Raw genomic sequence first — 25722 nt, 5'->3', positions numbered from 1 at the left:
GATTTGCACACATAAAATAAATCTAACGGCTTCTTATAACCAATTGTTTTCAATATGTGCACATATGATGATACAACATTATACATTAGTCTTACATTCTTACATTATCACATATATGCATTTTTTTAATTATTAAATAGCATAACATAATTGTATTGTTATGTGTATTCTATATGTAGCCTATGTTTCTTGTCAAAACTCCACCAATACACCAAAGTTCAAGCAAATACCTTGTATGTAAAAAACAAACAAATTCTGTTTATAAGTATCTCCCATTACACCCCAGCAATCATATAATGATTATACATGAATACTAATAATAGTTACTGAATACATTAGATATGTTTCATAGATAAAAAAGTGAAAATAGTAATGTGGCTATTTTTTCAACGGGTTCACTGATAAATCACCCAAAACTATTTCATCAATCTCAAATTGAACATTCCTTTATGAAAGAAGTCAGTTCTCTCCTTTGCCAGTGGGAGTCAGTCTATATCAACATAAGGTGAAACTTGAGAAACACTAGCTGCAAATACTTGAACATGTTTTTGATAAGGCTTTGATAAGAAGAAAAAAAAATGTATATTTTATTAAACAAGCCCTTATTTATTACGAAATGCATATTTATTGGTTTGTAACCCTTTGTGTAATTCATTCTTTATCGTGAACAGTCAATGTGTTCCTTGTTTCCCTTTAAAATCCCATTATCTAAGAACCTCTTTTTAAATCGCTTGAAAGAACATCATGTTCAGCATTGAATCAATATATCACATTGTTGATGAAACCCCCTAAGGTCAAATTAATTGCTCTTTTCTATTGTAGGTCCTCATTTGACTTTGATTTTATATTATAATTATTTTAAGATTGAGAAGTCCAACTCGTTTTGAACATTTATCGTTCTCTCATTGCATTATTTTATTATTTTGAATTCATATTTGTTTTTTCAGGAAGATTAATCATCTATCAACTTTGTTTAGTGCAAATACATTACTGTCTAATTTAAATGATTGTGTTTTCAATACGATTCTTTTAAAAAAAATAAAAAATGCTCTCTTAAATATATAATTGGATACAATACAATTATGATTGTGAATAAGGTTTTATCAGGGAAAAAATGTATTCCTCAACAGAAGTTAGTCTAAGAATCTGCTGCTTTTTTTTTTTTTTTTGTAAGAGAAAGAGATTTAAGATGAAAACCACGAAGTCAAACTAATTGTTACTTTCTAATATATGTCCTTATTCATCTACTTTTAAAATGCTTTTATCGATTGTATCAACATTAGAATGGTTATATTTCCAATATATATTGAACATTATATAAGTCTCTTTATTGCATTATTTTATTTTTATTTCAGTATGCTGATGATCTAACATCAATTCATTTATCCTTTCAGTGCAATAACAATTTGGTCTATTTGCAAATGCTTTCATAACAACTTTTAAATAATTATTTTACTGTTAAAGATATAAATTGTTACTGTGAAAATATACGTTTTTGAAAAAGGGACAAAAAAAGCAAAATATTTTTCATAACCCCGCACCCTCTTCCGTTTGTTGTCCGATTTCCCCCCGGCACGTGAACGCATCGCAGTTTAAACGTGCGTATGACGTCTTTTGGTTTTCATCTCGTTCCTCCTCTGCCTGGAAATCAGACCAGCTAGCCGATAGTTAGCTAGCTAACTAGCTAACTTATTTAATTTCCCCACAGTTTTCAAGACTTAGTTAATATAAGGTGTGTTTGATTGTCTGATTCAACAAGATATTATCCATCGCGAAATTACTTCCCGACTCCGTTTTTCTCTCAGCTCCCGGAGAAAACACTGGTACGTAGCAAAAACGCTAGCTTGTTAGCTTAGACCAGATCTGTTAGCTACGCATAAAGTGCGGGTGGGCCTTTACAAAGGTGTAGCATTAAAATTCACCTCATTGTTTCTCGAACTACAAAATCAAAGCAGTGTGTTTGGGCTATATTTACCTCACCATATGTTTTCTAATGTAGAATCAAAATCTATGGCTTAGTCTATGGCTTAGTCATAATACATTGTCTGTCTTGCATTCAGACGCAGCAACAGGCCTATTCTGGCGCACGTGTTTTTGCGCCACAAAATAATTTGTTATCGTGAATACATTCTCTAGATATAACTATAAATGTGTATTTAGACTTCACTAGATCACAGATTCATGTTATGTATCCTAAACCTTTTAACCGCTATGACACTGCGAGAAACCTTTGCCACACTAGCAAAATAGTGCCTGCATAATAGTTTGTGTTTAAATTATTTCGGTTATACTGTGTTATTGTTATTTTGTCAGCCACCTTCATATAGGACTGCAGGACTGTATAACAGGCATCGCAGTGATCTTGAATCACTACTAGCTATATTATGTCAGCCATTTTAGAATACTCCATTCCTTAGTATGTTATTTATAATGATTTAAAAGGGCAACATTACCTAAAATGTAGTGATTCATCATGTAGCTTTAATGCCATTGATATTGGGTTTAAGTCTTGATGATCTGTTTTTTTTCTTTTGTTTTTGGTATATATGCATATATAAATATTTTTGTATGTATTTATGACTTTCATCTACAAATAACACAAGATAGAGGAAAAAAAAGACTATTACTTACAGGAAACAAACTTCTACTATTGCTGTTTTTGCAATATTTAATTAGCTTTTATAATTTGTTTTTAATACGAGGGATGTCTTATAAATCCTGCTGTCTTGTTTTTTTTCCTCTTGTGTAATTTTTTGTATGTATTATACTTTGCTTACTGTTTTCAAAGTATTTATACCTCTGTGTACATATTTTGATTTCCTCTGGTTATACCCTTTTACCCCACTCAGTTTACTTTTCCTTTAGTCATTTGCAATACTGGCTACTACACAATTATAATACTTTTTAAAATATGCTTACTGTTTTACACCTGTGCACATGTATATTACTTCTCATTATACACATTTACTTTCCTGGAAAGATTATTAATTTTAGTCTTGGATTCTCATTTTGCTTTTACTTAAATGTTTTTTAATAACATTTAATGAGCATTGTTGTAGGAATCTTAAGTTTTCATTGCTAATGACGTCTTCTCTGTGATAGTTGTTGATGAGATAACAAAGATCCTGAAATGTTAATTTCCCCCCACAGAGCCATGTACAATGGGATTGGACTGACAACTCCGCGGGGCAGCGGCACCAATGGCTATGTGCAGCGCAACCTGTCCAGCCTGCGGGCCAAGCGGCCGCGGGATGAGCGTGGCGGCGAGCGGGACGAGAAGGACCGCGAGAGGCTGGAGAGTCAGCTCAACAGGCAGCCCAATGCAGACATCCTGGAGCACCAGAGGAAGAGGCAGCTGGAGGTCAAGTGTGCCGAGCTGCAGGACATGATGGAGGAGCAAGGGTGAGGCAAAATTCTGCGTTCAGGGCTTAGATAGTCAGACTTTGGGGCTGGCAGTAACTCAGTTTGTAGGGACTTGGCTTGGAAACCAGCAGATATTAGCTGGCTACAGTGAAATAAACCAATTCGAATTGGGGGGCATGAAACCCTCTTTAATGGTCACACATGCAGAGCACACAGTGACATTTGTTCTCTGCATTTAACCCATCCTAGTACCAGCAGTCTAGTACTAGGAGCAATAATAGTTGCAAGATCTTTGCTTTTTTCTATGCTGTGAATAATGATGTAATACTCCTCTTTGTTGATGTCCAGGTATTCAGCTGAGGAAATCGAGGAGAAGGTGAATACTTTCCGGATGATGCTCCAGGAGAAGGAGGAGCCGGCTCCCGTCACCACTGACAGACCATCGTAAGTCGATTCATGTGGCTGGAATAAATAAAAATTTGAAATTCAAGCTTAACCATTTAATCATAAATAATTTTGGTTGCACACCTTTAGTTTTCTTCGGTGCAACACATACTATAGGATGTAAATATTCATATGCTGAAGAATACTGTTACAAATTAAATAATGACAAATAGGACCATTCTTATGCATTAAACCCATTTCAATGTACTTTCATAACCTGTTTTTAAATAAGAGTGTGATACATTTAGTAAGCATGTCATTTTCAACAGAAATAATATCAAATGTACCCTTACAGAGCATCTCATTCTGACTTGTATGCATTGTGGTTTGTGAAGTATGTGTTTTTCATGGACTTTGAGTCTGACAGTTAAGTTGAGGATGATCTCACAGTTTCTGTTTGTTTTGTTTCCTCTCAGGGCGACAGAGACTCATGCTCTGGCTGCTGCAAACCAGCAGAAGAATGACCGTCTTCGCGCTGCCTTTGGAATCTCCAGCGACTATGTGGACGGATCCTCCTTCCATGCCGACCGCAAGGAGAAGGAGAAGGAGAAGAGAGAGCAAGAACGCCTGGAGAGGGAGAAGCTGCAGCAGCAGAAGTACACGTGCGTAGGCGAAAACTCAAATAGTGCTGGTGTGCAACAACAAAAAAGGCTATTTTTCCTTTTTGAAACGACAAACTCACAATATGGCTATATTGGACAAAATGGTTTGTGCTGGGTAGCTGTTCAAAGTGCATCTGTATTTTGAGATACTGTTATAAGTGGTGCTTTTCAACGCCACAGTAATTACGGTAACTTTATAGTGTAATATTCTGTTCACCAAGCATTATGTTCGTCCCTGACTCAACGTCTTTGCTCTCTCAGGTTGGTGGAAGATTCAGACGACTCAGATTCTCCTCCCAAGAAGCGCAGTCGGAAGAAGAAAAAGAAAAACAAGGCCAGAGACGGGTGAGGAAATGACCGTGATGAAGCAGAGCTGTTCCTCATAATGGAGAAAATATCTAAGATTCTTTTGTTCCTTCTGCAGCTCAGAGAGTCCCTCCCCATCTCCTCGACGAGAGAAGAAGAAATCCAAAAAGAAGAAAAAGAAACGGTATGACCTCTGGGATTCTTATATTTGTATTGAATTACTTCATGTTGATTGTGGTAATTGATGTGAATTTGTTGTGTTTCAGTGATGTGTCAGAAGACGTGGAAGAAGTAGACAGGTATGTGTTTTTTATGAGTCCATCATTATTTCTTTGTTGATTTCAGTTCATAAAGTGAATATCTTATTAAAAATAGACTGTATTTTTGTTCTTAGTCTGCAGGCTATTTTTAATTTTGTATTTATGGGGATCCCAAGCAAGCTTTTGTTATGGATTATGTGTTAATGTCTGCCCCTGTGACCTTCCTCCACAAAAAAAGTTCCTCAGATGAGAAACAGGAGTCAAATAAAAAGAAGGGGAGTTTGAGTCCTCCGAAAGCAAAGGACGTGCGGGGCAGGAGCGTCTCCTCCGGCTCTGCTCACAGGTATGAGACCATCAATCAGGCCATGTATAGAAGTTATTCAAATGGAAACATTTTAATTGAATACCCTTTACATACAAAAAATATATAAATGTATCTGTGTGAAATAAGATTAATTACACTGTGGGTAAGTGCTTGGAAGTAGTTGCAATTTCTTTGAAATGTAATTACTATTTTTAAAATTACCATTAACCGCACCCCACAGAACATGTCGAGTAACTCCTGACTTTCAGGGAGTAATGTTGAGACCTATTATATGATTTAGTGGCCATTAGCCATTAAACATCAGATACGTTTGGTTAGACCTACTGAAGCCTTTTAGGACATTTTTCGGCTAAACCTGAATAAAATCCATCTTCCAGACAAGGAAGTCTTTGTATATGAGATACGGGTATAACGGTATACGTATTCATACCGAAAATTTTCGGTATGGGCCCTTCGGGTCGGTAAGAAAAACTTTGGAAGTAATCTCAGGAGCTGCGTCGCAGCGTTCAGTGTAATTCGCTCCCATTGGGTTCAACGCGTCATAGAGTGACCAAGTCATTTCATTGGACGAGAGGCATTCTATGAGAGCTGGTCACAGGGATGCGTTCAAATTTAGTCAGTAGTTTGGGGTACTGTCGAAATAGCGAACGCAGATACAGTTGAGCTCGAAAATCCTCCAGCATCATTGAAGTCTCCGGTTTGGGAACATTTTGGTTTCGCAGTTACGTACAAGGATGACGGACAAAGACAGGTGGACCGAACCAAAGCTGTTTGTCGGCATTGTTCAACTAAAATTGGTTACGCGGCAGGCAATACATCAAACTTGCACACTCATTTGAAAAGGCATCACCCGAACGTGAACATCACCGGTACCAAAAGAAAAATGACTGAAGTGCAAACCCAACTCCCACTAGCATTTAAGCCTCCACCACTCGCAAAAAGTTCCGTGCCATGTTAGCAAAGCGCTACCTGGCTGTATCTGCTACCTCTGTCCCTAGCAAGAGGGTGTTCTCCACAGCAGGAGACATTGTTAGTGCCAGCAGATCGGCAAGCAATGTGGACAAGTTAATTTTTCTTTAAAAAAACATTAAAATAAAATGACAAGCAAGCAAGTCCTAATGTCAAAGTAGTACAGTTCAAGTACAGATTATTACAGTTCATCGAAATGCTGCACCTTAATGTTTATTTTATTATATTTTGTATTTATTTGAGTGAATATTCAGTTTAATAATAATAAAAAAATATATATTTTATGTTTTGTGATCATTTTTTCTGCTGTACCGAACCGTGACCTAAAAACCGAGGTACGTACCGAACCGAAATGTTTGTGAACCGTTACACCCCTAATGCATTCATATTTTTCTCTGATGTCCACAGCGAGTCTCCAGCTCCATTGAGATCACGTCAACAGGACCAAAATGCAAGAAAAGCAGACGAAGGAAGAAAGGGGAGATCGCCTGACAAAAGGCAAAGAGGCTACGAGGAAAAAGGCCAACTTCTTCAGGGAGGAGAGGTAAGGCTGAACCTGTTATACTTAAACTGGACCTATCATGCTATATTTGAATAATATAGTGTAGGACCATACCTATATAAGGCATATTTATGCTTTTTATTTTCAAAATACCAAACAGATCATGCATTTTAGCCATTCCTCATTTCGCTCAATTTAACACTGTCTTTGCATGGGCTGATTATGTGAGAACAGCACCATCTACAGGCCTGGCATATGTACTACAGCGTCTCCAGCGCTTTCGAACCGTGGCTGTCTCCTCCTGATTGGTGGAGTTGGCCCATTAGCCGTAGCGCCACTTCTGTGACGTCAGAGAAGTGTTCAAATCTGGATCAGTGTGTATCAGATCCGTTGCAGCCCCTTTTTAAGAGATTTGGGTATGGAGGAAAATAGAGAGGGTTGTGTTTTCTGACACTTGGTGAGTTCCCTGGAACACCGGGGACACATATTCATGTATAAAAGACGTTCAAAAGTGCATTTTGCATGATAGGTCACCTTTAACATTTGCTATTAATAGAGAGCTGCTGGAATGACTCCTAAAAGCAGAAACATTTTCTGCATTTTCGCACTTCCAATTCCCTCATCAATGGGTTTTGGTTAAATGCCCAAAATAAGGTCTATGGCTAACAAATGCTTATTTTAGAATTTGGTTATACAACATAAAATTACCAGCCATGACCTCTGTCTCGAATGCTTCTATGCGTCTTAAAAACTTGGAATGCTAACAAGTGGCTAAATGAGACTACTAAACATGAAGCCATGTGACATTGATGTAGATCAGGGCTATTCAATTGGCGCCACGGGGTGATAATCTACTTTTTTTTAAAGATAATTTTTTGGGCCAGAGTGCCTATATTCCAGAGAGGGTGTTACATTGAGAGATAGAGGGGAAGACATTCCCTGAAAACTTTGGCGGGCTCGGGTTTTGAACCCACCTACTAGCTACTGTAGTGACACCTCCTGTCATTTATTGCATCTCTGCTTGAATGATTAGATAATTTCACCGAAATTAAATCAGATGAAATGATGTTGATGGTTAAATTAGCTTCACACGTAGGCCTACTGAGTTCTGAGCCATTTAGATCTATAAAGGCCTTGGGGCTATGTTTGATTTCATTAAACACAATATATGCACTCCACTATGCTGTTGTAGTATTTACTGTATCCGAAGCTCTTAATATGATTGCTCATATTTCAAGCCATCTTTTTCCCGGCCCCTTGCTTTGGATCATTTTCATCAACCGACCCCATTCCAAACTAATTGAATAGCCCTGATGTAGATCGTGTATAGCAGGGGTTCTCAAACATTTTGTTTATGCGGACCACTATTTATTATCAAGGATTTTCGCGGACCACCTCATATGCAAACCGTAAAAATAAGTATGTATGTGTGTATATATCTATATATATATATATATATATATCGTAGTGTTAAACACCGATATATTGATATTTTAACTGAATAACATTAGGTGACATTATTGTGGCACATCAGTAAAGCCTTAAATAGAAATATATAAAATGGCAGACATAATTGAATGAATTTTAAATGAACAATAACTAAATGAGTTTGTTTCACTCTTAGACCAGGGGTACCAAATGTATGCAGTCTCCTGCAATAAGTACCTCATTCCTTCCTTCTACTTGGGTCCGGATGCTTCTCGTTTTGCGCCGTCCAGTTCAAATGAAATCGCCGCCAATCGTATTTCCCCGCTTGCCCAGGGCCTCTTGTGCCGCATTCACTTGCACTCAGACATTAGAGCTTTTCTCATAAATGTCCGATGAGCCCAACGACCACTACACCACTGCCTGATATCATTAGAAAGCTAGGAATCTCCTCTTCCCAACAGTGTATACAACTCAAAATGTGTCTTCAGGTCAATGCGACTGATTTCGATAGAGCAAGTCACATATGAGGTGGTCCCCGAAGATCCTTGATAATAAAAAGTGGATTTTATTTAGCTTTTTTCCACGGACCACAGTTTGAGAACCGCTGGTCTATAGCCTAACCTTATTACTACTAGGAATTGCATTTACGGCTAAAAATTCCTAAAAATGTTGTTAATATGTGGAAATTATCTGAATGAACAAATAATCATAAAGGTTTGCCACATAGATTATTTTCAGCAGTAATCTAAAAGACAATGGAAAATCCCATTTGCTTTTTTGTTGAGGTAACCAGGGTGATAATAACTTCAGGGTCAGACAAAAAGATTTCCTTCTTGCACCTCTATATTATCCCATACAAATTCTAAACTAATTGATTTTATACTAATCTTAACATGAAGATATTATTTTTGTTTGAAAAAAACACCAACAAATCTTTCTCTTCCATCTACAAGAGGCCCAATCTTGAGAGAGAAAAAGAGAGGCCGATGGAGACTGAGAACTCCTCCAAGAGGAGACATGACTCCTCATCCCCTTCACCACCACCACAGACAGAAAAAGGCAGGGAGCAGGAGAAAGGGAGGCGTTCCCGGAGTAGAGAGATTGAGAAAAGAAGCATGGAAAACGAGAGGGAGAAAAGGAGGCGTTCAAAAAGCAGAGACATGGAGAAAAGGGGGCGTTCAAGGAGCATAGAAAAGGAAAGGGAGAGAGGGAAGAGCCCCAGAACCAAAGAGATGGAAAGAGTGAGGCGTTCAAGGAGCAGAGAAAACGTAAGGGGGAGAGGGAGGCGCTCCAGAAGCAGGGAGGTGGAGAAAGGGAGGCGTTCAAGGAGCAGAGAAAAGAGAAACGTTCCTCAGAAGGCCAGACATGACTCGTCCTCTTCTCGTTCTCCTTCTCCTCCACCGAAACAGGAGACGAGGAGAGAAAAGAGCAGAGACACTGAGTGGGAAAAAGACAGGAATAAACAGGACAAAAAGACGAGACACGAGTCCTCCTCCCCATCGCCTTCTCCCCTTGAGAAGGCTAGGAGGGAGAGGAGCGGAGAGAACAGGGCTGAGAGAGATCTGCACTCCAGGGACAACAGGAGAGACGTCGGGAGGAGACAGGAGAGGGGGGCGTCTCCTTTCCAACAGAGAAACGACCGGAGAAGAGATGGAGGAAACCGAGATTCACCTGCAGCTCGGTCACCTGTCACCAACGGGCGTCAAAGAGAAAGGGAGGACGAGAGGAGGAGAGAACAGGGTGACAGGGTGAGGGAGCAAGAGAGAGGGCGAGGTGGCAGCAAAAGAGAGGAGGCCATACGACCGACTGCAGAAAACAGGAGCGATGGATCCAGACCTGCAGAGAAAGGCAGGAGCCAAAGACCAGAGATGAAAACCAGAAGTCCTCCGAGGAAGGAGAAACAGGCGGAGAAGAAAAGAGCTACCAGCAGCAGCAGCAGCAGTAGCAGCGGCAGTAGCAGCAGCGGTAGTGACAGCGACAGCTCCTCGTCCTCCTCTTCCTCATCTTCTTCCTCTTCAGGTTCATCCTCTGAGGACGAGACCCAGGTGAAGAAGGCTTCCTCATCAGGGAAGGGGAAAAGTAGTCCATCTAAAGGTGCACCGGGTGCCATCGCAGCTGCTGTGGAAAGGCACTTGGCCAACGGTATGAAGGAGAGCCCGGTGTCTGCTGATGGGCGTGCCCAGAAGGAGAGGGAGGGTGGGGGAGACAAACGGGAGAGGGAGAGAGCTCCCCACAGAGCTCCTGCAGAGAGTCAGCCGCCCCAGAAGAAAGGTCAGGAGCGCTACAGCCCCACGCAGATGGACAGCCCCTCTCCTCCTCCCTCCCCGCCCCCCAACAGAGCGGATGCCAGCAGAGGCAGGTACTCCCCCTTTGAGGCCGAGAAAACTAGGGTGGAGGCGAGAGTCGGGGATAGGGAGAGAGGGAAGGAGAGGGAGGTAACCAGGAGGCCTGCGAGGTCCAGCCCCGCGGCCAGGAGGTCACGCTCCCCACCACAGAAAACCACTACCGCCTCGCCACCACGCCGCACTCCACCAAGGCAGTACCAGGAACCCCCGCCCCGATCCAGGAGAGCTTCTCCCCCCCCGACCTGGTCTGACCGGGACAGAGAGAGGCCGAGGGAGAGAGACAGAGACCGGGAGAGAGAAAGGGACAGAGATAGGGAGAGAGAAAGGGAGCGGGTTGTGAGGAGGAGCCGGACCAGAAGCCCAAGAAGGCGCTCCAGGTCTAGAAGTCAGAGGAGGCGCAGCCCCCCCAACAGGTAAGAGGAACATCCACTCATTAAAAGGCTGCATCTTTATACCTGGCTTCTCCTTAAGAAGGGATCATAATACAGTTACTTAGGCATTCTTTTGGTCTGTTTTATTGCAATTAAAACACAGCAAAGTCTGTAAATCTTGGGTTCACCCACACAATAGATTCTGCCAACAAGTGACCGGTAATACAGCTCGGTCAAACTCAGAGTTCTTTATCTCAGAATGATGTTATAAACCCCGACACGACACTGTTTGGATTGATAACGCATGTTTCTTTTGTGAAAAGTACAGTATGAGGGCGCTAATGTAACTTCCGGACCAAATTACCCGCTGGCGAAAATCATGCATTTAAGCAAAGTGAGAAAATAATAGTTTCTTCATGTCTTAAAGCTGCTGAGTCATACATTGCACCCTAAACAAAAAATAAATCCCAAGTTACGGTTTCTTTACTTCCTCTAAAAAAATGTGCATTATGTTTTTATTTTGAGTTTAACTATAAAAATGTGGCACCTCATACAAATGTTGGATGTTTTTTCTTGATAAAGTATGAACTATTTAGTGATGCGTGCTGTATGTATTTGGTTACACAGACAATTGATTGATTATATTCATGATTACTACAATATACTGTTTTTTTTTTTATGTCATCACTTTTAACTCATGGCATGGAAACTGTTTTGTTATTTCAGGGTGCATCGTGTCCTTTTATTGGACAGTTTGACTGGAAGTGAGGGACTTGAGGAGGATGACATGTTGATTCTTAAAGTCTTGATTTGTTTTTATCTCCCAGGTCCCGCCGCTCCCCCTCCCCACAGCGGCGAAGGAGGAGCAGTCGCTCCCTCTCCCGAGAGAGAGCCCGAGAGAGAGAGCAGCAGAGGCTCAGGCAGAGAGTGCTGGAACAAGAGAGAGAAAGGGTGAAGCAGCCCCCAAAGGAGGTTCCCCCGCCCCGCAGGGCGTCCTCCTCTTCTTCTTCCTCCAGCTCCTCCTCCTCGTCTTCGTCCTCCCCTTCACCACAGCGACAGGGGGAAGACACCAAGGCACTAACAGAGGACGAGAAGAAGAGACGCTCCTCTTCCTCACAAGGCCCCTCCAGAGACTCATCCCACGCCCAGGCCTCAGGTCAGAGAGGCCCGCCGTCAGACTCCAGGCGCTCTGACGGTCCCTCCAGAGGGTCTCCGGCCGCCAACCAATCAGAGACCAAACAGCCCTCTGAGGGTCCTATCAGGACGCGGTCACCAGGGGCGGCCCCTACACCGTCAGACCGCACAGTCCGCAGTGAGAGCGCTTTGAATGGGAAGGAGGTAAACAAGAAGGCCAACCAAAGCAGCAGCAGCTCCAGCTCTTCTTCCTCCTCATCTTCCTCTTCTTCCTCCTCTTCATCCTCCTCTTCAGACAGCTCCGACTCTGAAGGGGAGCAGGAAAAAAAAGGGTAAGCTGGAGACGGGAAGAGTTGACGATAAACTGAACATAAGAAGCCGAAAATTCAGGATTCACAGCTAATTAATTTGTAATTGATGAATGATTAAATGGTTATTCAACAACTGTTCTACTTAAGTGTGCTTCAAGCCTTTTTTAAAACTGTTCTATTCTATAAAGGCAGTTGACTCATTGCTTCTGGGAACTAAATGTTTTCAATACTAGTTTCTGGGATTGCAGATTCCCCTTTTTGTGCCATGGAAAAAGATAAAACTTTATTATACCTTTTTCTTTTTTACCTGTCTTTCAGCTGTTTGCCTCACTAACTTTGTGTTCATACTAAAATCAAAAAACTACTAAGAGCAGAGGGGGCCCTGTTTGGAGCACCCTTAGCTGTACTGATTATTCATAAATGTGTAACTTACAATAATTACTCAACTTGTGACTTTTGTTTACAGGAAGCCAGGAAAAACTCCAAGCTCTTCTTCCTCATCCTCATCGGAGAATGAAAAGGAAACCAAGAAAAAGAGGTACAAAGAAAACTGAAACTCGTTTTACTCAATAGGTATTAGTGCTTTTAATTCAAATGTGTCTTTCTGCTACATTAGTTATTATCAGAGTTTAAAAACAACTTCAAAATGTACTTATGCACATATTTTTGTAATTGTTACTGAATTGTGCAACATTGAAAGTAATTGTTTTTGAACCAGGTATAAAATGACTTAATATTGGGTTAGATATATTGGTTGACTTTGAATCAGGAACTCAAACAGGACCAACGCTGTGAGGATGACAGTGTGAACCTTTTCCCAAGGATACTGACTGTTCACCAACTAAATCATCTTTTACCTGAGGAGTGCATGATGAGTTCTGCTGCTCCAGTGTTTTGGCTCTGAGACTTTGATTGACAGCTGTGTTTTTTCCTCCCAGCCCTGCGATGCCTCCGAGGGTCCCGGCTGATTCCCTGAGAGACTCCCGCTCCCTCAGTTATTCTCCTCCGAGGCACATGAAAGCAGCGCAGCCCTCGCCCAGCCGCAGGTCTGTTAGCACTGTTGGACATTAAAAAAGCGAGACAACAGCTTTGAACTCCCTGTACAAGCAGGGCTCCCAAGTCATGTCTGGAAGTTAGTTTAGCTTATTAACGTCAACTTATACAATTCAAATACACATGAAATAATCAATTAGTGATTGCTTTTAAAATGGAGGCATGGCTGGTTTATTCTGTATATGTAGCTTCTCCTTTACATACACGAACAACAGAAGATGGATGCTTTCATAAAAATAAAAATAAATGTCTGTCTTCGATTGTTCCCATTCATCCCATGTTGAATAGAGCCAGTGCTGGTTAATAAAATGTGCTATACATTAATCAAAAATGTGCATTTAGCAGCAAACTAAATAGTTTCCACCAGTGAGGAAGAGAACCTTGTGCACGCTGACGGTTATTTAACAAAGAACGTTTGCAGCTGCCGATAGTAAAAGACACTGCGCTAATGAAATTACAGTGAAGACGTGCACATAACATTTTGCAGCAGGGTGTAATTATCCATGTGGCAAAGAACATTTTGTCTCCATGCCACAAACACAGTAGGTAAAACAATTAAAAGAGTAAAATAAAAAGGTTAGCAATTTGCTAATAGCAAAGCAGCAACGAGACGCTATTTGCTTAGCAGCGCAGTTTACCCTCTGCATAGGACTGTGCAATAAATGAATATAATACAGGGTTTCCCACACATAGGCTTTACTTGGGCGGGCCGCCCAGGTATATTAACGTCCGCCAAAGTATATAGCGCGACCCATTTAGGTTGAATCTTTTTTTATCCGTCCGCGAGCACAACGCCATCTGCGATCGATTAACTACCCCTCCTGTACCTGTTAGCTCTGCTATCGCGTGAAGGGTCTGCTTTATGCGCTCTGCAGTAACTCCGGCGAACAGTTCATGAGCGTGCTCCACTAGCACCCTATGGTTCACCCTACAATATGCTAACAATGTTGACATTTTTGGTCAAAAATATCATCCAGCCCTACCTTTTGTGGGTGCTTCCTAGAGTTACATGGCTTCTTTTTGTCTAATGTTCAACTTTTAGCAGTTGCAAAATCTGCACAATCCTTTTGTGAATTCCCGAGTCTTTATAAAGGTTTTATTTTCCTTTTTTTGTAGGAGCAGCAGCAGCAGGCAATCTCCAAGCCGCTCTTCAAGCAGCAGACGAAGGAAATGAGCCGACACCTTGAGGCGCTTCTCTTCTTCTATGGTGTTTGTCTGTTCCCCTAAAGCTGGTTTAACTGGACTATAACAGGAACTCTACAGCCAGCGGTCAGTAGATTAACCTCTGAATGTCGGGGGACACACTTATCAACAACGCGTTTGTTTTTTAAGCAGCAACGACCCGCGGCCGGCTTGTACATTTATTTTTAGGAGCTGAATAAGAAACGTACACATTCACACACGCAGACACTGTTAAGTAAAGTGTATCTCTAACAATGTTCCTGTGTACTTGTACTGTTTGTTGCAGTCTACCTGTAGATATGAGCTGTCTGTATTTTGGTTATCATGTAACAGATGATAATACGTTTCCATTTAATGTGATCAGAAATGTGTTGATTTCTTTGTTGAAAATGGTTAATAAAAGGCAATTGTACATTTTATTTGTGTGGATTTTGTCCATTTATATCCAGACATGACACTTTAAGGATATACACTTTGATGATATTTTTATTATTGTTAATACATCCAATAAAAAATTAAAAAAGACAGGCAGATATGTCTACAGTATCACAGACTGACGTTTCTTCTGGGTCTGTGCCATAAAGCTCCATAATGGTCCAAATGTTATACAGTGAAGGAAGAGGCCAACACCTAAATCTATTAAAATATCACAATGTTAGAGATGAAAACATACATGTAAACAATATGTTTTTGTGTATCATGATAGTGAAAGCAACTATTGGATGATGACATAATGGATACAACAATAAATATACCAACAAAACAAGATAATATAGAATATTCAATAGTATCATGTGTATTGATCTTCACACTTTCACTTACTCATAGTAATAGTTAAATGATGTGAAACTGGGTGTAAAAAAATAAATAAAAGCAAAACTTGAATGAATAAGCAAGCACAGTCTGTTGCACTGGGGGACTTTATGTCATGAAAAGTGTCAGTGTAAACAATATGTGACTTAAATACAATTTTGGTGGAGGGTTATTATCATTATATCATGGTGTTATATAATTAGATAAGGCATGTTTGGATTATAGTGCTACTATTATTCTTGCACAAAGGGGGGTACAGTTTTCTAAAATGGTATTAAACTTAATTGTGGTGAAATTACTAACTTGAGCATTCTTTCTCATGCGGGGGTTGAACAGGCTGTGGGCGGAACGATTACACAATCAATGATTTGGCTATTCTTGCACTTTTATAATGTGCAATCATTTGTTAGGTTGGTTGCTTCTTTATATTCCTAGTTTCAAACAAATCTCAGATACTACATTTTAGCATTTAGGGCGAAAGTTCAAGCAGTGTTGTGAAATTGATTTAACCTTTATTCATACAATCTATATGTCTTGTTCATTTTGGTGGAAATGACCTAGACTTAATTAGAAAATGGTTTTGATCTTGTTTCTTATGTTCTTCTCTGTTTAACTTTCGATAGGCTTAATCACCTTAAATGGATATACCCAAGTCAACAAATATATTAAAAAGATCTAGCAATAGGGTCTTTAGTTGGCAGTGGCACATATAAATAGAGAAACAGTTGAATATACAGTTGCAAGAAAAAGTATGTGAACCCTTTGGAATTACCTGGATTTCTGCATAAGTTGGTCATAAAATGGAGGAAGCCACTGCTGTCCAGAAAAAACATTGCTGCACGTTTGAAGTTTGCAAAAGAGCACCTGGATGTTCCTCAGCACTACTGGCAAAATATTCTGTGGACAGATGAAATCAAAGTTGAGTTGTTTGGAAGGAACACACAACGCTATGTGTGGAGAAAAAAAGGCACAGCACACCAACATCAAAACCTCATCCCAACTGTGAAGTATGGTGGAGGGAGCATCATGGTTTGGGGCTGCTTTGCTGCCTCAGGGCCTGGACAGATTGCCATCATCGACGGAAAAATGAATTCTCAAGTTTATCAACACATTTTGCTGGAGAACTTAAGGCCATCTGTCCACCAATTGAAGCTCAACAGAAGATGGGTGATGCAACAGGACAACGACCCAAAGCACAGAAGTAAATCAACAACAGAATGGCTTCAACAGAAGAAAATACGCCTTCTGGAATAGCCCAGTCAGAGTCCTGACCTCAACCCAATTGAGATGCTGTGGCATGACCTCAAGAGAGCGATTCACACCAGACATCCCAAGAATATTGCTGAACTGAAACAGTTTTGTAAAGAGGAATGGTCCAAAATTCCTCCTGACCGTTGTGCAGGTCTGATATGCAACTATAGGAAACGTTTGGTTGAGGATACTTTTTACACCCTGCACTGTGAATGTTTACATGGTGTGTTCAATAAAAACATAAAAACATATAATTGTTTGTGTGGTTTTAGCTTAAGCAGACTGTGTTTGTCTATTGTTGTGACTTAGATGAAGATCAGAACACATTTTATGACCAATTTATGCAGAAATCCAGGTAGTTCCAAAGGGTTCACATACTTTTTCTTGCAACTGTATTTATAGGAATAAGGGATACATAAATATATAGCTCAATTTTTTCTTTAAACATAAAATAGTTTTTATTAAGTTTTACTTAACATGTATGAATGCAAAGCTTTTAATAAACATAATGAGAGTGAATTAAAAATATTTCAACGGTTTGTGTTCAAATTAATTCAGAGATAATATTATCCAAAATAAACCAACAAACATTTTAATGAAACAATCTTAAATCATATTTTTATTGAATTTAACCTAACAAATGACCGTCTGCACACACAGCGGTTGCCGGTCTAGGTTTTTCCCACATCACGTGAAGGCAGCCTCAGATGATGAGAGTGGGTCATCAGCTGCAGACAGGCAGGTGTGGTCGAGACATTCCAGGGTTCCAGCTACTCCACCGGAACAGAAACAACGTTTACCGCGGATATATGTAAACACGACCCGGCGACAGACCAACAAGTACACGTAAATGACCAAAGTAAGTGTGATGTCTTTATTAAACAGCAGTCCAAAGTTTCTCCGGGGAGTGAGAAGTTTCCTGACGTCTTGGTGTCGGGGGCAAGTCAGCGCGAGGCCCACAGACCGTCACTCCAGACTGGATAGAAAAATCTAGAAGTTTTAAAGTTTACTAGCTCTTTAGCAGTGACGAACATCTTTTAAAACACGTATTGCGATTTGTATGAACTGTTATGGCCTTGTTTCTCATCCGGTTTAAGTAGTCAATGTGTACCTTAAAGAAAATGTTACTCAATTCGCCTTTTAGAAGCCGTAACATTATGTCACCGAAACTTAGGTGACACATTTAATACTTCAATATCCACCTAATTAAAGTGCGCCGAATTGAAGATCACCCTTTTATGTATTTATTAAAGTAAATTAAAGGCTTAAAGTTGCATATTCCCATTGATTTACATGAAAATAAGAGATTTTCGTTGGGAGTTTGGCGTGTCGTTAAGTCAGTGTCACACACAGCTGAATTAAACGGTTAACTTGTAACTAAATTAATAAACATTAGTGCCAATTCAGTTGTAGACATCGATTACGTTTCGACCTTTCGGTAAACCAGCTGTGTACTTCTGTTTTCTGGTTGACCTGTGGCCGCTGATTCATTCCTCTGGTGTTTGTTAGACATTTACGCCAGACTGCGTTCAAAATATTGGAAACAAATCTGCATATTCACTTTAAGTGCTCACACCCTGTGCCAAGCGAATTAAACCTTATATTCTCAATGTGTAGGTACTATACTTCAATTCGTCCCTTCCAGATATATAATTATGCCTTAACTTAAGTCTGTACTTTACACAAACAAATGAGGGATCATACTAAGCCGAATTGAATGATGACTAATGTGAGACTTAGCACCATTTGTAATTGTATAGTTCAAGGTGTTAACCTTTTATGATAGAGAGATAGTCATTAATTGACACGTTTTATAAGCGCCCATTTGTGTTTCTATGCAAAATGTAACGCATTGTGACTCTATTAACTCCCATTAGCAAAGTCCCATTTACTTATTTCAAATGGCAGCAGCAGCCTTTCCTGTTTTCATGGAAAAGCCTGCCAAACTCCACTTTGAACTTCCCTATTTAATGCAAGTCATGGAAACGCATTGGCAGCTACACAGAGGGACTGTTTTTGTTGTTGCTACCTAGCTAACCCTGCTAAGTTTTAAGATGGGGGTGGATTCAGCAGGATGAGGAAGTTATATTTAGTGACTCAGCTGTTGTTTGAGGAGCAGGGAGGGAGCTAAGGAAGGGCAGACAGTGCATACAACAATAAAACAAGAACTGATAATCACAGGGGCAGTGGTGGAAGAAGTATCCAGGTACTCAAACAACCCATAAGACTGTGAAAAGACTCCACTGCATGTCAAAGTCTTTCATTCAAAATCTCATCTAAGTATAAGTATGCATCATCTAAATGTAGTTAAAGAAAAAGGTATTGATTGCGCAGGATTATGTTTCCTGTCTGTTCATATCACCGCTGCCTAGTGATACATTTTACTGCAGTAGATGTTTTGACCTACTTTTAACTGTCCGCTAGTTTAATCTGCAGCAATGCATCATGGTCTATACTGTTTGTAGGGTGGTCACTGTCCTGTGAGAACCACGTAGCTCATATAAAAAGTTAGTTTTATGAGTTTTTCAGAAAAGCAGCCCGGTTTTCAGCTTTGTGATGATCCATTTTCCAGCTGATCCAAGCATCTTTCTAAATAATTCATTTACATTAAGAAGGAGATGAATTCTCCAAACACATATTCAAACTCTTCTTCTTTCAGTGCATCACAAACATTCAAAATCATCTGGCTATAAAAACAAGTACTAAGGAAAAGTTGCGATTTTAGTAGTGCTCGGAACACAATCGTACAGTAAGGATTTGCTGTGGCTGGAAAAACTCCTGCATTCAAAGTATTGGCATCCGTTATGGTCCATTTATTTTTATCTCGAGAAGTTTATATAGCGCCAGTTAACTTGTGATTTCACCAAGAAATCATTAATGTGATACAATATATTATAAATCATTGTTTTATTTTGTTTCAATCTGAATCTTCAAAGAAACTAAACGTAGCCATTTTGTCAGAGTAAAAAGTATAATATTTTCCTCTGAAGTTTAATCAAGTAGTACATATTCTAGGTAAAGTATGTCAAAATTGTACTTAATTGTACACGTATTTCAAATGTGTTTTTGCAGCACTGGACTATTTCTTAACATTAACCGTTAACCTATTTGTTTCTTTTCTCTGTTTAGCACCTTGTAAACTTGGACTGAATAAGCAATAAACCCCCTCATGTGGGATTATCTTTTAACCCAGCACGCAGAGGAACTGGACTGAAATTAAAGCAGCGGCTCAAATGAAACTCTGCAGATGTAACCACGACTGAACTGCAGAGAAAAAGAGGAACGTCTCCTATTCTCGCTTCTCCTTTTTTATAAAAAAATTAAAGGCATGGAGTTAATGAGTAAGCGGTGGTGGATTTCAGGGCAATAACACCCGTCCATTTGGCTGTCAGAGCAACAACCACCAGATGCAAAATCCCCCATCATGCATCCTTTGGTTTGAAGGCATAGACCTCTGCATTAAAGGAGAGAAGACCGTTCACTGACACAACTGTGGATGTCAGAAAATCAGCGAGTTAGTGTAGAAACCGTTGGAAATCCCCGGCTGGGGTGTCATTGGGTGGAACTGGAACTAAGGTGCGACCACGCGGCCGCTCTCAGCATGAATCATACATGCAGAAATCTCCAGAAACGGATGTGCTCCCACCGTGAATCCTAACAGACATGATGTGAACTTCTGAACCGAAACTCCCAAAAAGTTGCAGAGAAAATTCAACTGGAATGTCGTCTCATTGGCGAGGGAATGCCTGTGATTTTTGGACAAACTCTTGTGCTGCTCTGAGCTCGTAGCATAAGGAGGGAACAATAAAAGGAAATACCGGGGAGATCAGGAATATCGCCTCCCCTTATGAAACTGATTTGACTTGGGAAGACAGTGCGAGGCCTTCCACATGGCGGGGAAGGACTACAATCATCTCTTTAAACTGCTCATCATCGGAGACTCCAGTTAGTGCCTTTTTGTTTTTATTCATATGAAATACTCTGTTGAAGTCAAAGCATGTTGTTTATGGAGTCCCACAAGAGAGAAACGGCAAGTTGCAAGTTAGCCGTTCCCAAAGGTTTTTCTCTAATGCTTAGCAAACCAACAATTAATGGAGATTTGGGAAACGAGTTACAAAAGAAGTAAAGTAGATTTTGTATTGACAAAACATGAGCTGTATGTTTCACCTTGTTCATTAGTTTGCACATAAATGAAAGCCTAAAATGCCAGTTATTATACAAAGAAAATAAATACATTTTGATCAGCTGGAACCAACATTGGATAAACTAGTAACAAAAGAAGCTAATCTGATATGATTGAAACAACATAATCAAGAACTTGAGCTGTATGTTTCTTAGTTAATGGTAATGTACAATTTTAATAATAATAATAATAGCTTAGATTTATATAGCGCCTTTCATGGGACCCAAGGTCGCTTTACAAGGAAGAACAGGGCAAAACAAACATAACAAAAGGCAATCAGACAACCAGTCAGACAGACAAAAACAACAAATAGATTAGGGGCCAGAGGCCTTGGTGAACAGATGGGTCTTGAGGGCCCTTTTGAAGGCGTCAAACGGGGGGATGCTGCGGATCTCCGCAGGGAGAGCGTTCCAGAGGGTGGGGGCTGCCACACTGACGGCTCTGTCCCCGAATACTATTTTTTACTCAAGACTGGTGACAATATAGGGGAACTAGTAACAAAAGAAGCAATGCCAATTTGGATTGAGAAAAACACATCCTGCAGGTTTTGCTCATCTTTCAAGTGAAAAAGCTGACAAACTATTAAATAAACCCAATTGAAAATGTGCATGAATCACATTACCTTGCTAGATTCAGGACATTGAGAGATCACGCGATACATATCATAAACTCAGTTTGAACATTGTAAGGAAATGCCCTGCAGTGGTTCAGCCCAGTTTCAAACTGCCTCCTCTCCAACCAGTGCAGGAAACTGCCTCAACGATGTGTTTGCTTTAAAGCCCCTAATCTGCCACGCTGCTAAACAACGTTTTCAGAGAGGCACTCGTAGGTTTACAATGATTGTCTGCGGTCAGGCTTAACTGAGCTTTTGTTAAGTATTCAATATTAACCATTATTCATTGATGTAATAATATTTGGACTCTTCAGGCTGCCTGTTTGGGACATTTCTCCAATGTAACCTTAGCATAAAGGATCAATATTGTAATTCAGATTGTTTAATGTGATGGCGCACATCACATGCACCTGAAGACAGCCAATCAGTCAATGAAGGACTTCTGCTGGTTTTAGACTTGTTTTACCAAGATATTGCATTACAACACATATCTTGCAGTGATGCTTTAGTTTTCATGGGTAACATATTGTGGTAGTTTTGAGGTATACTGTACTGGGAACAGCTCTGGGAAAAAGACCACCTTTAAAAGTTTATTCAATTATGTGTTTGAGTAAAATAACCCTTTACGTTTGTATCCTTTAAACTACTCGCAACATGTTTCTGAAGTAGACATCGTTTAATTCAAAGCATTAAACCTCTGGGATAAATGTCGGGTTATTCCAACAAATATGGATTTTATTTTGTATTATGTAATATAATTAGCATTTCTTTGCATCATCTGAGGTCTAAACACTGCATCTTTGTAGTTCTGTTGAACAGTTATCATGTTCTGCAACTTAATAGCATCATAACAACATATCATAATCGAATTAGTCTATTGAATAAAAAGCATAATCATTTGACTTGAACACATATAAATAATAAACCAGAGAAACTTTGATCAACATTTAGTGAAAGCCTTAGATTGTGTTGATTTTTCTGTATTTTCCAGCATGCAGCTGCTTCATTCTGGTTGATCAAGTCTCTTCTGAACAAGTTAGCACATGTTTTTTCGGGGAAATGTTCCAGGAACAGTTTTCAGGAGAGTAATCTCTATTTAAACAAGCATGTTTTTGTCTTTTTCTCCAGCCTGCGTTTATCCGTTGTTCTTATATCTCGCTTCGTTTCACTTTGGTTTTCCTGCCCCTCCTGTGTTTTAATTACTACTGTCACTCAGGAAAGAGGAGATTTTTCTGATAGTAAAAATAGACATGACTGTCTCGTCTGTTCCTGATTGGTCACATTAATTTCCACGCAGTTATTTATGAGCTAATCTTTGATGTGCTTCTCCCTCAGACGTGGGGAAAAGCAGCCTGCTGCTCCGCTTCGCAGACAACTCCTTCTCTGGTGAGTCTCCAACCTCTGCTGCAAGTCCAATGACAGGACATTCTTCCGAACTAGAGCTTGTATTTATTAGTGGGAATACCCAGAGAGCATCAACATTGAAAGGCTTTATTGTCATATGCACAATAGCTACAGCGTCACTTTTGGCGCCAAGTGCCAGGCTCCTCCAATAATGCAAGTAAAGTGCAGTAATAATAATATCATATACATATACATATAAAATAGGAACAAAATGTTAAATGAAATGCTTTACAGGTGAAAAAAATACTGAATACTGTAAGAATGTATACATTTATAAACATTTGTTTTTCCTGATTCTTGATTGTTTAAAAGAGGAACCGAAAATGAGAACCAGACTGGAATGGATGTGTGAGAAGTGGCAATCTGGGCCAAAGGGGACGATTTTGAGATCTTAAATATTATATAGATTTGATAAGCCTTAAAATGTCCACTGGATGACTGAACGTGTAGCGATGTTGCTGCTCTACTCGGGAGCTTTCTTTCTTTTATTTTCTTTCTTTTATTGATCTACCAAACACACCAATCCAAGGGATCAAAGTTCACTTGGAGAAGATTTATTAGTGCTCTGCTAAAACAAAAACCATGTAACATCAATTGAAACAATATAATCTCAAGTTTATATCTAAACTAAAAAGAATAAATAGTGTAATAATTGATAAATGTGTGTACTAAACGGTTGTGTATTATAAACAAGTGGCAGTTACATGCCCAAACACTTCATGCTCTACACAGTGAGGCAGAGAATTACAAGCATGTTATCAGGTGAGCCATCTTATCTCTGCTGGGCTAGAGCTGTCCTGACCTGTCTGCAGCTCCACAGCGACAAAACCGTTTGTACAACATGAAGACATTGTGGGGGGTCAATGGATAGAAAGACTTCCTCAACGTTTGTCATTAAATACTTAACATATACTATTCAAGGCTATGTTCAGTTTGTGGATTTCTTGCATTTTCCACTTTGAGGTCTAGAACACAAAAAGGTTATTATGGCTTTTCAGGCAAATTCTGGCGAATTTCTTTGGAGGCCGTCATACATAGGTGTCATTTACACTGGGGATGCAGTGTCCCCACCCCTTTTTGGCATGGCGGCTTTTGTCCCCACTTGTTCAAAGCTTAATGTTTGAAAACCTAGCTTGCTGACTAGCAAATGAAACACTTCCATCAAGGTTTATTTTCACATGACCAAAATCAGGCGAGCAATGATCAGTAACTTTAAACATGTCTTAAATAGTTTCTGATCTTTGTAAGTAATTAATCTGACCCACCAATCACATTCCCAAAAATGGTATATATAGAAAAAATCTCCTGTCCCCCAATGTCCCCTCCCCTTTTCAACACTGTGACACCTTTTCAACATACCGGTAAGTACTTACTGTAGGAAAGGTCTGGGCGTTATGGTGATACAGTATATCGTCAAAGAATATAAAAGTGTCTTTTGTGTATATTTTTATATTGATTCTATTGTGATATAGGTTGGCTCACAATTATTTATTATATATTTAAGAATATTGCATATTATATATGAATATTTTTGAAGTCTTTAACTCACACAGGACATACAAACATAGGCTTTACCATGCTTAGATCTGCAGTGCATTTCTGTTGCTGGTTCCAGTATGATCTGTAACAAATTATAAAAAGGAAAATCCAGTAGAATAAGTGAAGTATAGAAAAACTGCGCTTACAGCTCATAGAAACTGAACAAATGATTGGCCTATAATAGGCCCCCTTTATGTTGCCAGTAGAAATGTATTGCAGCTAATCATTTGAATTATGCTGAATATAAAATACTATATGTTTTACTTTTTGGTTTTCCAATATCTGTGAGATCTTCTGATTATTCATGTTGCTGGAATAACAAAACCTCAAAAAGAAAACCCAGGTTGGAGAAAATAGTTATTCCCTTAAACGCCTGAGTATGTCAGGGTCTTGTAAATGTCACAGCTAGTGTCTGCTGTCTTTACGGTAAGGATGCAGGTCAGGCACTCCAGATTGCTACAGTTTGTCTCTGTGAGTCAGCACAGTCTGTCTCTGTGGGTCAGACTCAGTACAGTCTGTCTTTGGGTCAGCACAGTCTGTCTGTGGGTCAGCACAGTCTGTCTCTGTGGGTCAGCACAGTCTGTCTGTGGGTCTGCACAGTCTGTCTGTGGGTCAGTACAGTCTGTCTGTGGGTCTGCACAGTCTGTCTGTGGGTCAGCACAGTCTGTCTGTGGGTCAGTACAGTCTGTCTCTGTGGGTCTGCACAGTCTGTCTGTGGGTCAGTACAGTCTGTCTGTGGGTCAGTACAGTCTGTCTCTGTGGGTCTGCACAGTCTGTCTGTGGGTCAGCACAGTCTGTCTGTGGGTCTGCACAGTCTGTTCTGTGGGTCAGTACAGTCTGTCTCTGTGGGTCAGCACAGTCTGTCTGTGGGTCTGCACAGTCTTTGTGTGGGTCTGCACAGTCTGTCTGTGGGTCTGCACAGTCTGTCTCTGTGGGTCTGCACAGTCTGTCTGTGGGTCTGCACAGTCTGTCTCTGTGGGTCAGCACAGTCTGTCTCTGTGGGTCAGCACAGTCTGTCTGTGGGTCTGCACAGTCTGTCTCTGTGGGTCAGCACAGTCTGTTCTGTGGGTCAGTACAGTCTGTCTCTGTGGGTCAGCACAGTCTGTCTGTGGGTCTGCACAGTCTGTCTGTGGGTCAGTACAGTCTGTCTGTGGGTCTGCACAGTCTGTCTGTGGGTCAGCACAGTCTGTCTGTGGGTCAGTACAGTCTGTCTCTGTGGGTCTGCACAGTCTGTCTCTGTCTGTCTGTGGGTCTGATGCTTTTACGCTCCTTTTCCTGCAGGCAGCTACATCACCACCATCGGGGTGGACTTCAAGATCCGCAC

At 40.3% G+C, this 25722-nt stretch overlaps 1 protein-coding gene and 1 long non-coding RNA gene across 4 annotated transcripts; both read left to right on the top strand.

Annotated features, from left to right (window-relative positions):
* The first annotated feature begins 1603 nt into the window (after window positions 1–1603).
* On the top strand, window positions 1604–15014 carry srrm2 (serine/arginine repetitive matrix 2). Of its 3 annotated transcripts, none has more exons than XM_010785118.1 (14): window positions 1604–1823; window positions 3151–3402; window positions 3712–3807; window positions 4224–4409; window positions 4671–4754; window positions 4834–4899; window positions 4982–5014; window positions 5214–5318; window positions 6678–6813; window positions 9153–10957; window positions 11743–12381; window positions 12827–12898; window positions 13299–13407; window positions 14528–15014. In XM_010785118.1, the coding sequence occupies exons 2-14, from the start codon at window positions 3155–3157 to the stop codon at window positions 14585–14587; spliced, it is 3639 nt and encodes a 1212-aa protein (XP_010783420.1). In that variant the 5' UTR covers window positions 1604–1823; window positions 3151–3154; the 3' UTR covers window positions 14588–15014. The 3 variants fall into 3 exon arrangements, with proteins under 3 accessions (XP_010783420.1, XP_010783419.1, XP_010783421.1); XM_010785117.1 differs by having other exon boundaries at window positions 9150–10957; window positions 13299–13406; window positions 14530–15014; XM_010785119.1 differs by lacking the exons at window positions 1604–1823; window positions 3151–3402; window positions 3712–3807 and having other exon boundaries at window positions 4171–4409; window positions 9150–10957.
* A 2339-nt stretch (window positions 15015–17353) lies between these two features.
* Window positions 17354–25722, top strand: LOC104957482 (uncharacterized). Its single transcript, XR_799671.1, has 4 exons — window positions 17354–17518; window positions 19789–20604; window positions 22791–22841; window positions 25680–25722. It is a non-coding gene; the product is annotated as an uncharacterized lncRNA (long non-coding RNA).

This window comes from Notothenia coriiceps, unplaced genomic scaffold, assembly GCF_000735185.1.
Source record: "Notothenia coriiceps isolate Sejong01 unplaced genomic scaffold, NC01 NC01_scaffold00027156, whole genome shotgun sequence".
Classification (NCBI taxonomy): Eukaryota; Metazoa; Chordata; class Actinopteri; order Perciformes; family Nototheniidae; genus Notothenia; species Notothenia coriiceps.
This window is presented reverse-complemented; position numbering and strand designations above follow the sequence as displayed.

What these genes read in the sequence shown, in the direction of transcription:
- srrm2 (XM_010785118.1), top strand. Translation starts at nt 3,155, where the DNA reads ATGTACAATGGGATTGGACTGACAACTCCGCGGGGCAGCGGCACCAAT. An exon ending in AAAAACAAGGCCAGAGACGG is followed by an intron (nt 4,755 to 4,833) that starts GTGAGGAAATGA and finishes TTCCTTCTGCAG; the next exon opens with CTCAGAGAGTCCCTCCCCAT. An exon ending in AGGCGCAGCCCCCCCAACAG is followed by an intron (nt 10,958 to 11,742) that starts GTAAGAGGAACA and finishes TTTATCTCCCAG; the next exon opens with GTCCCGCCGCTCCCCCTCCC.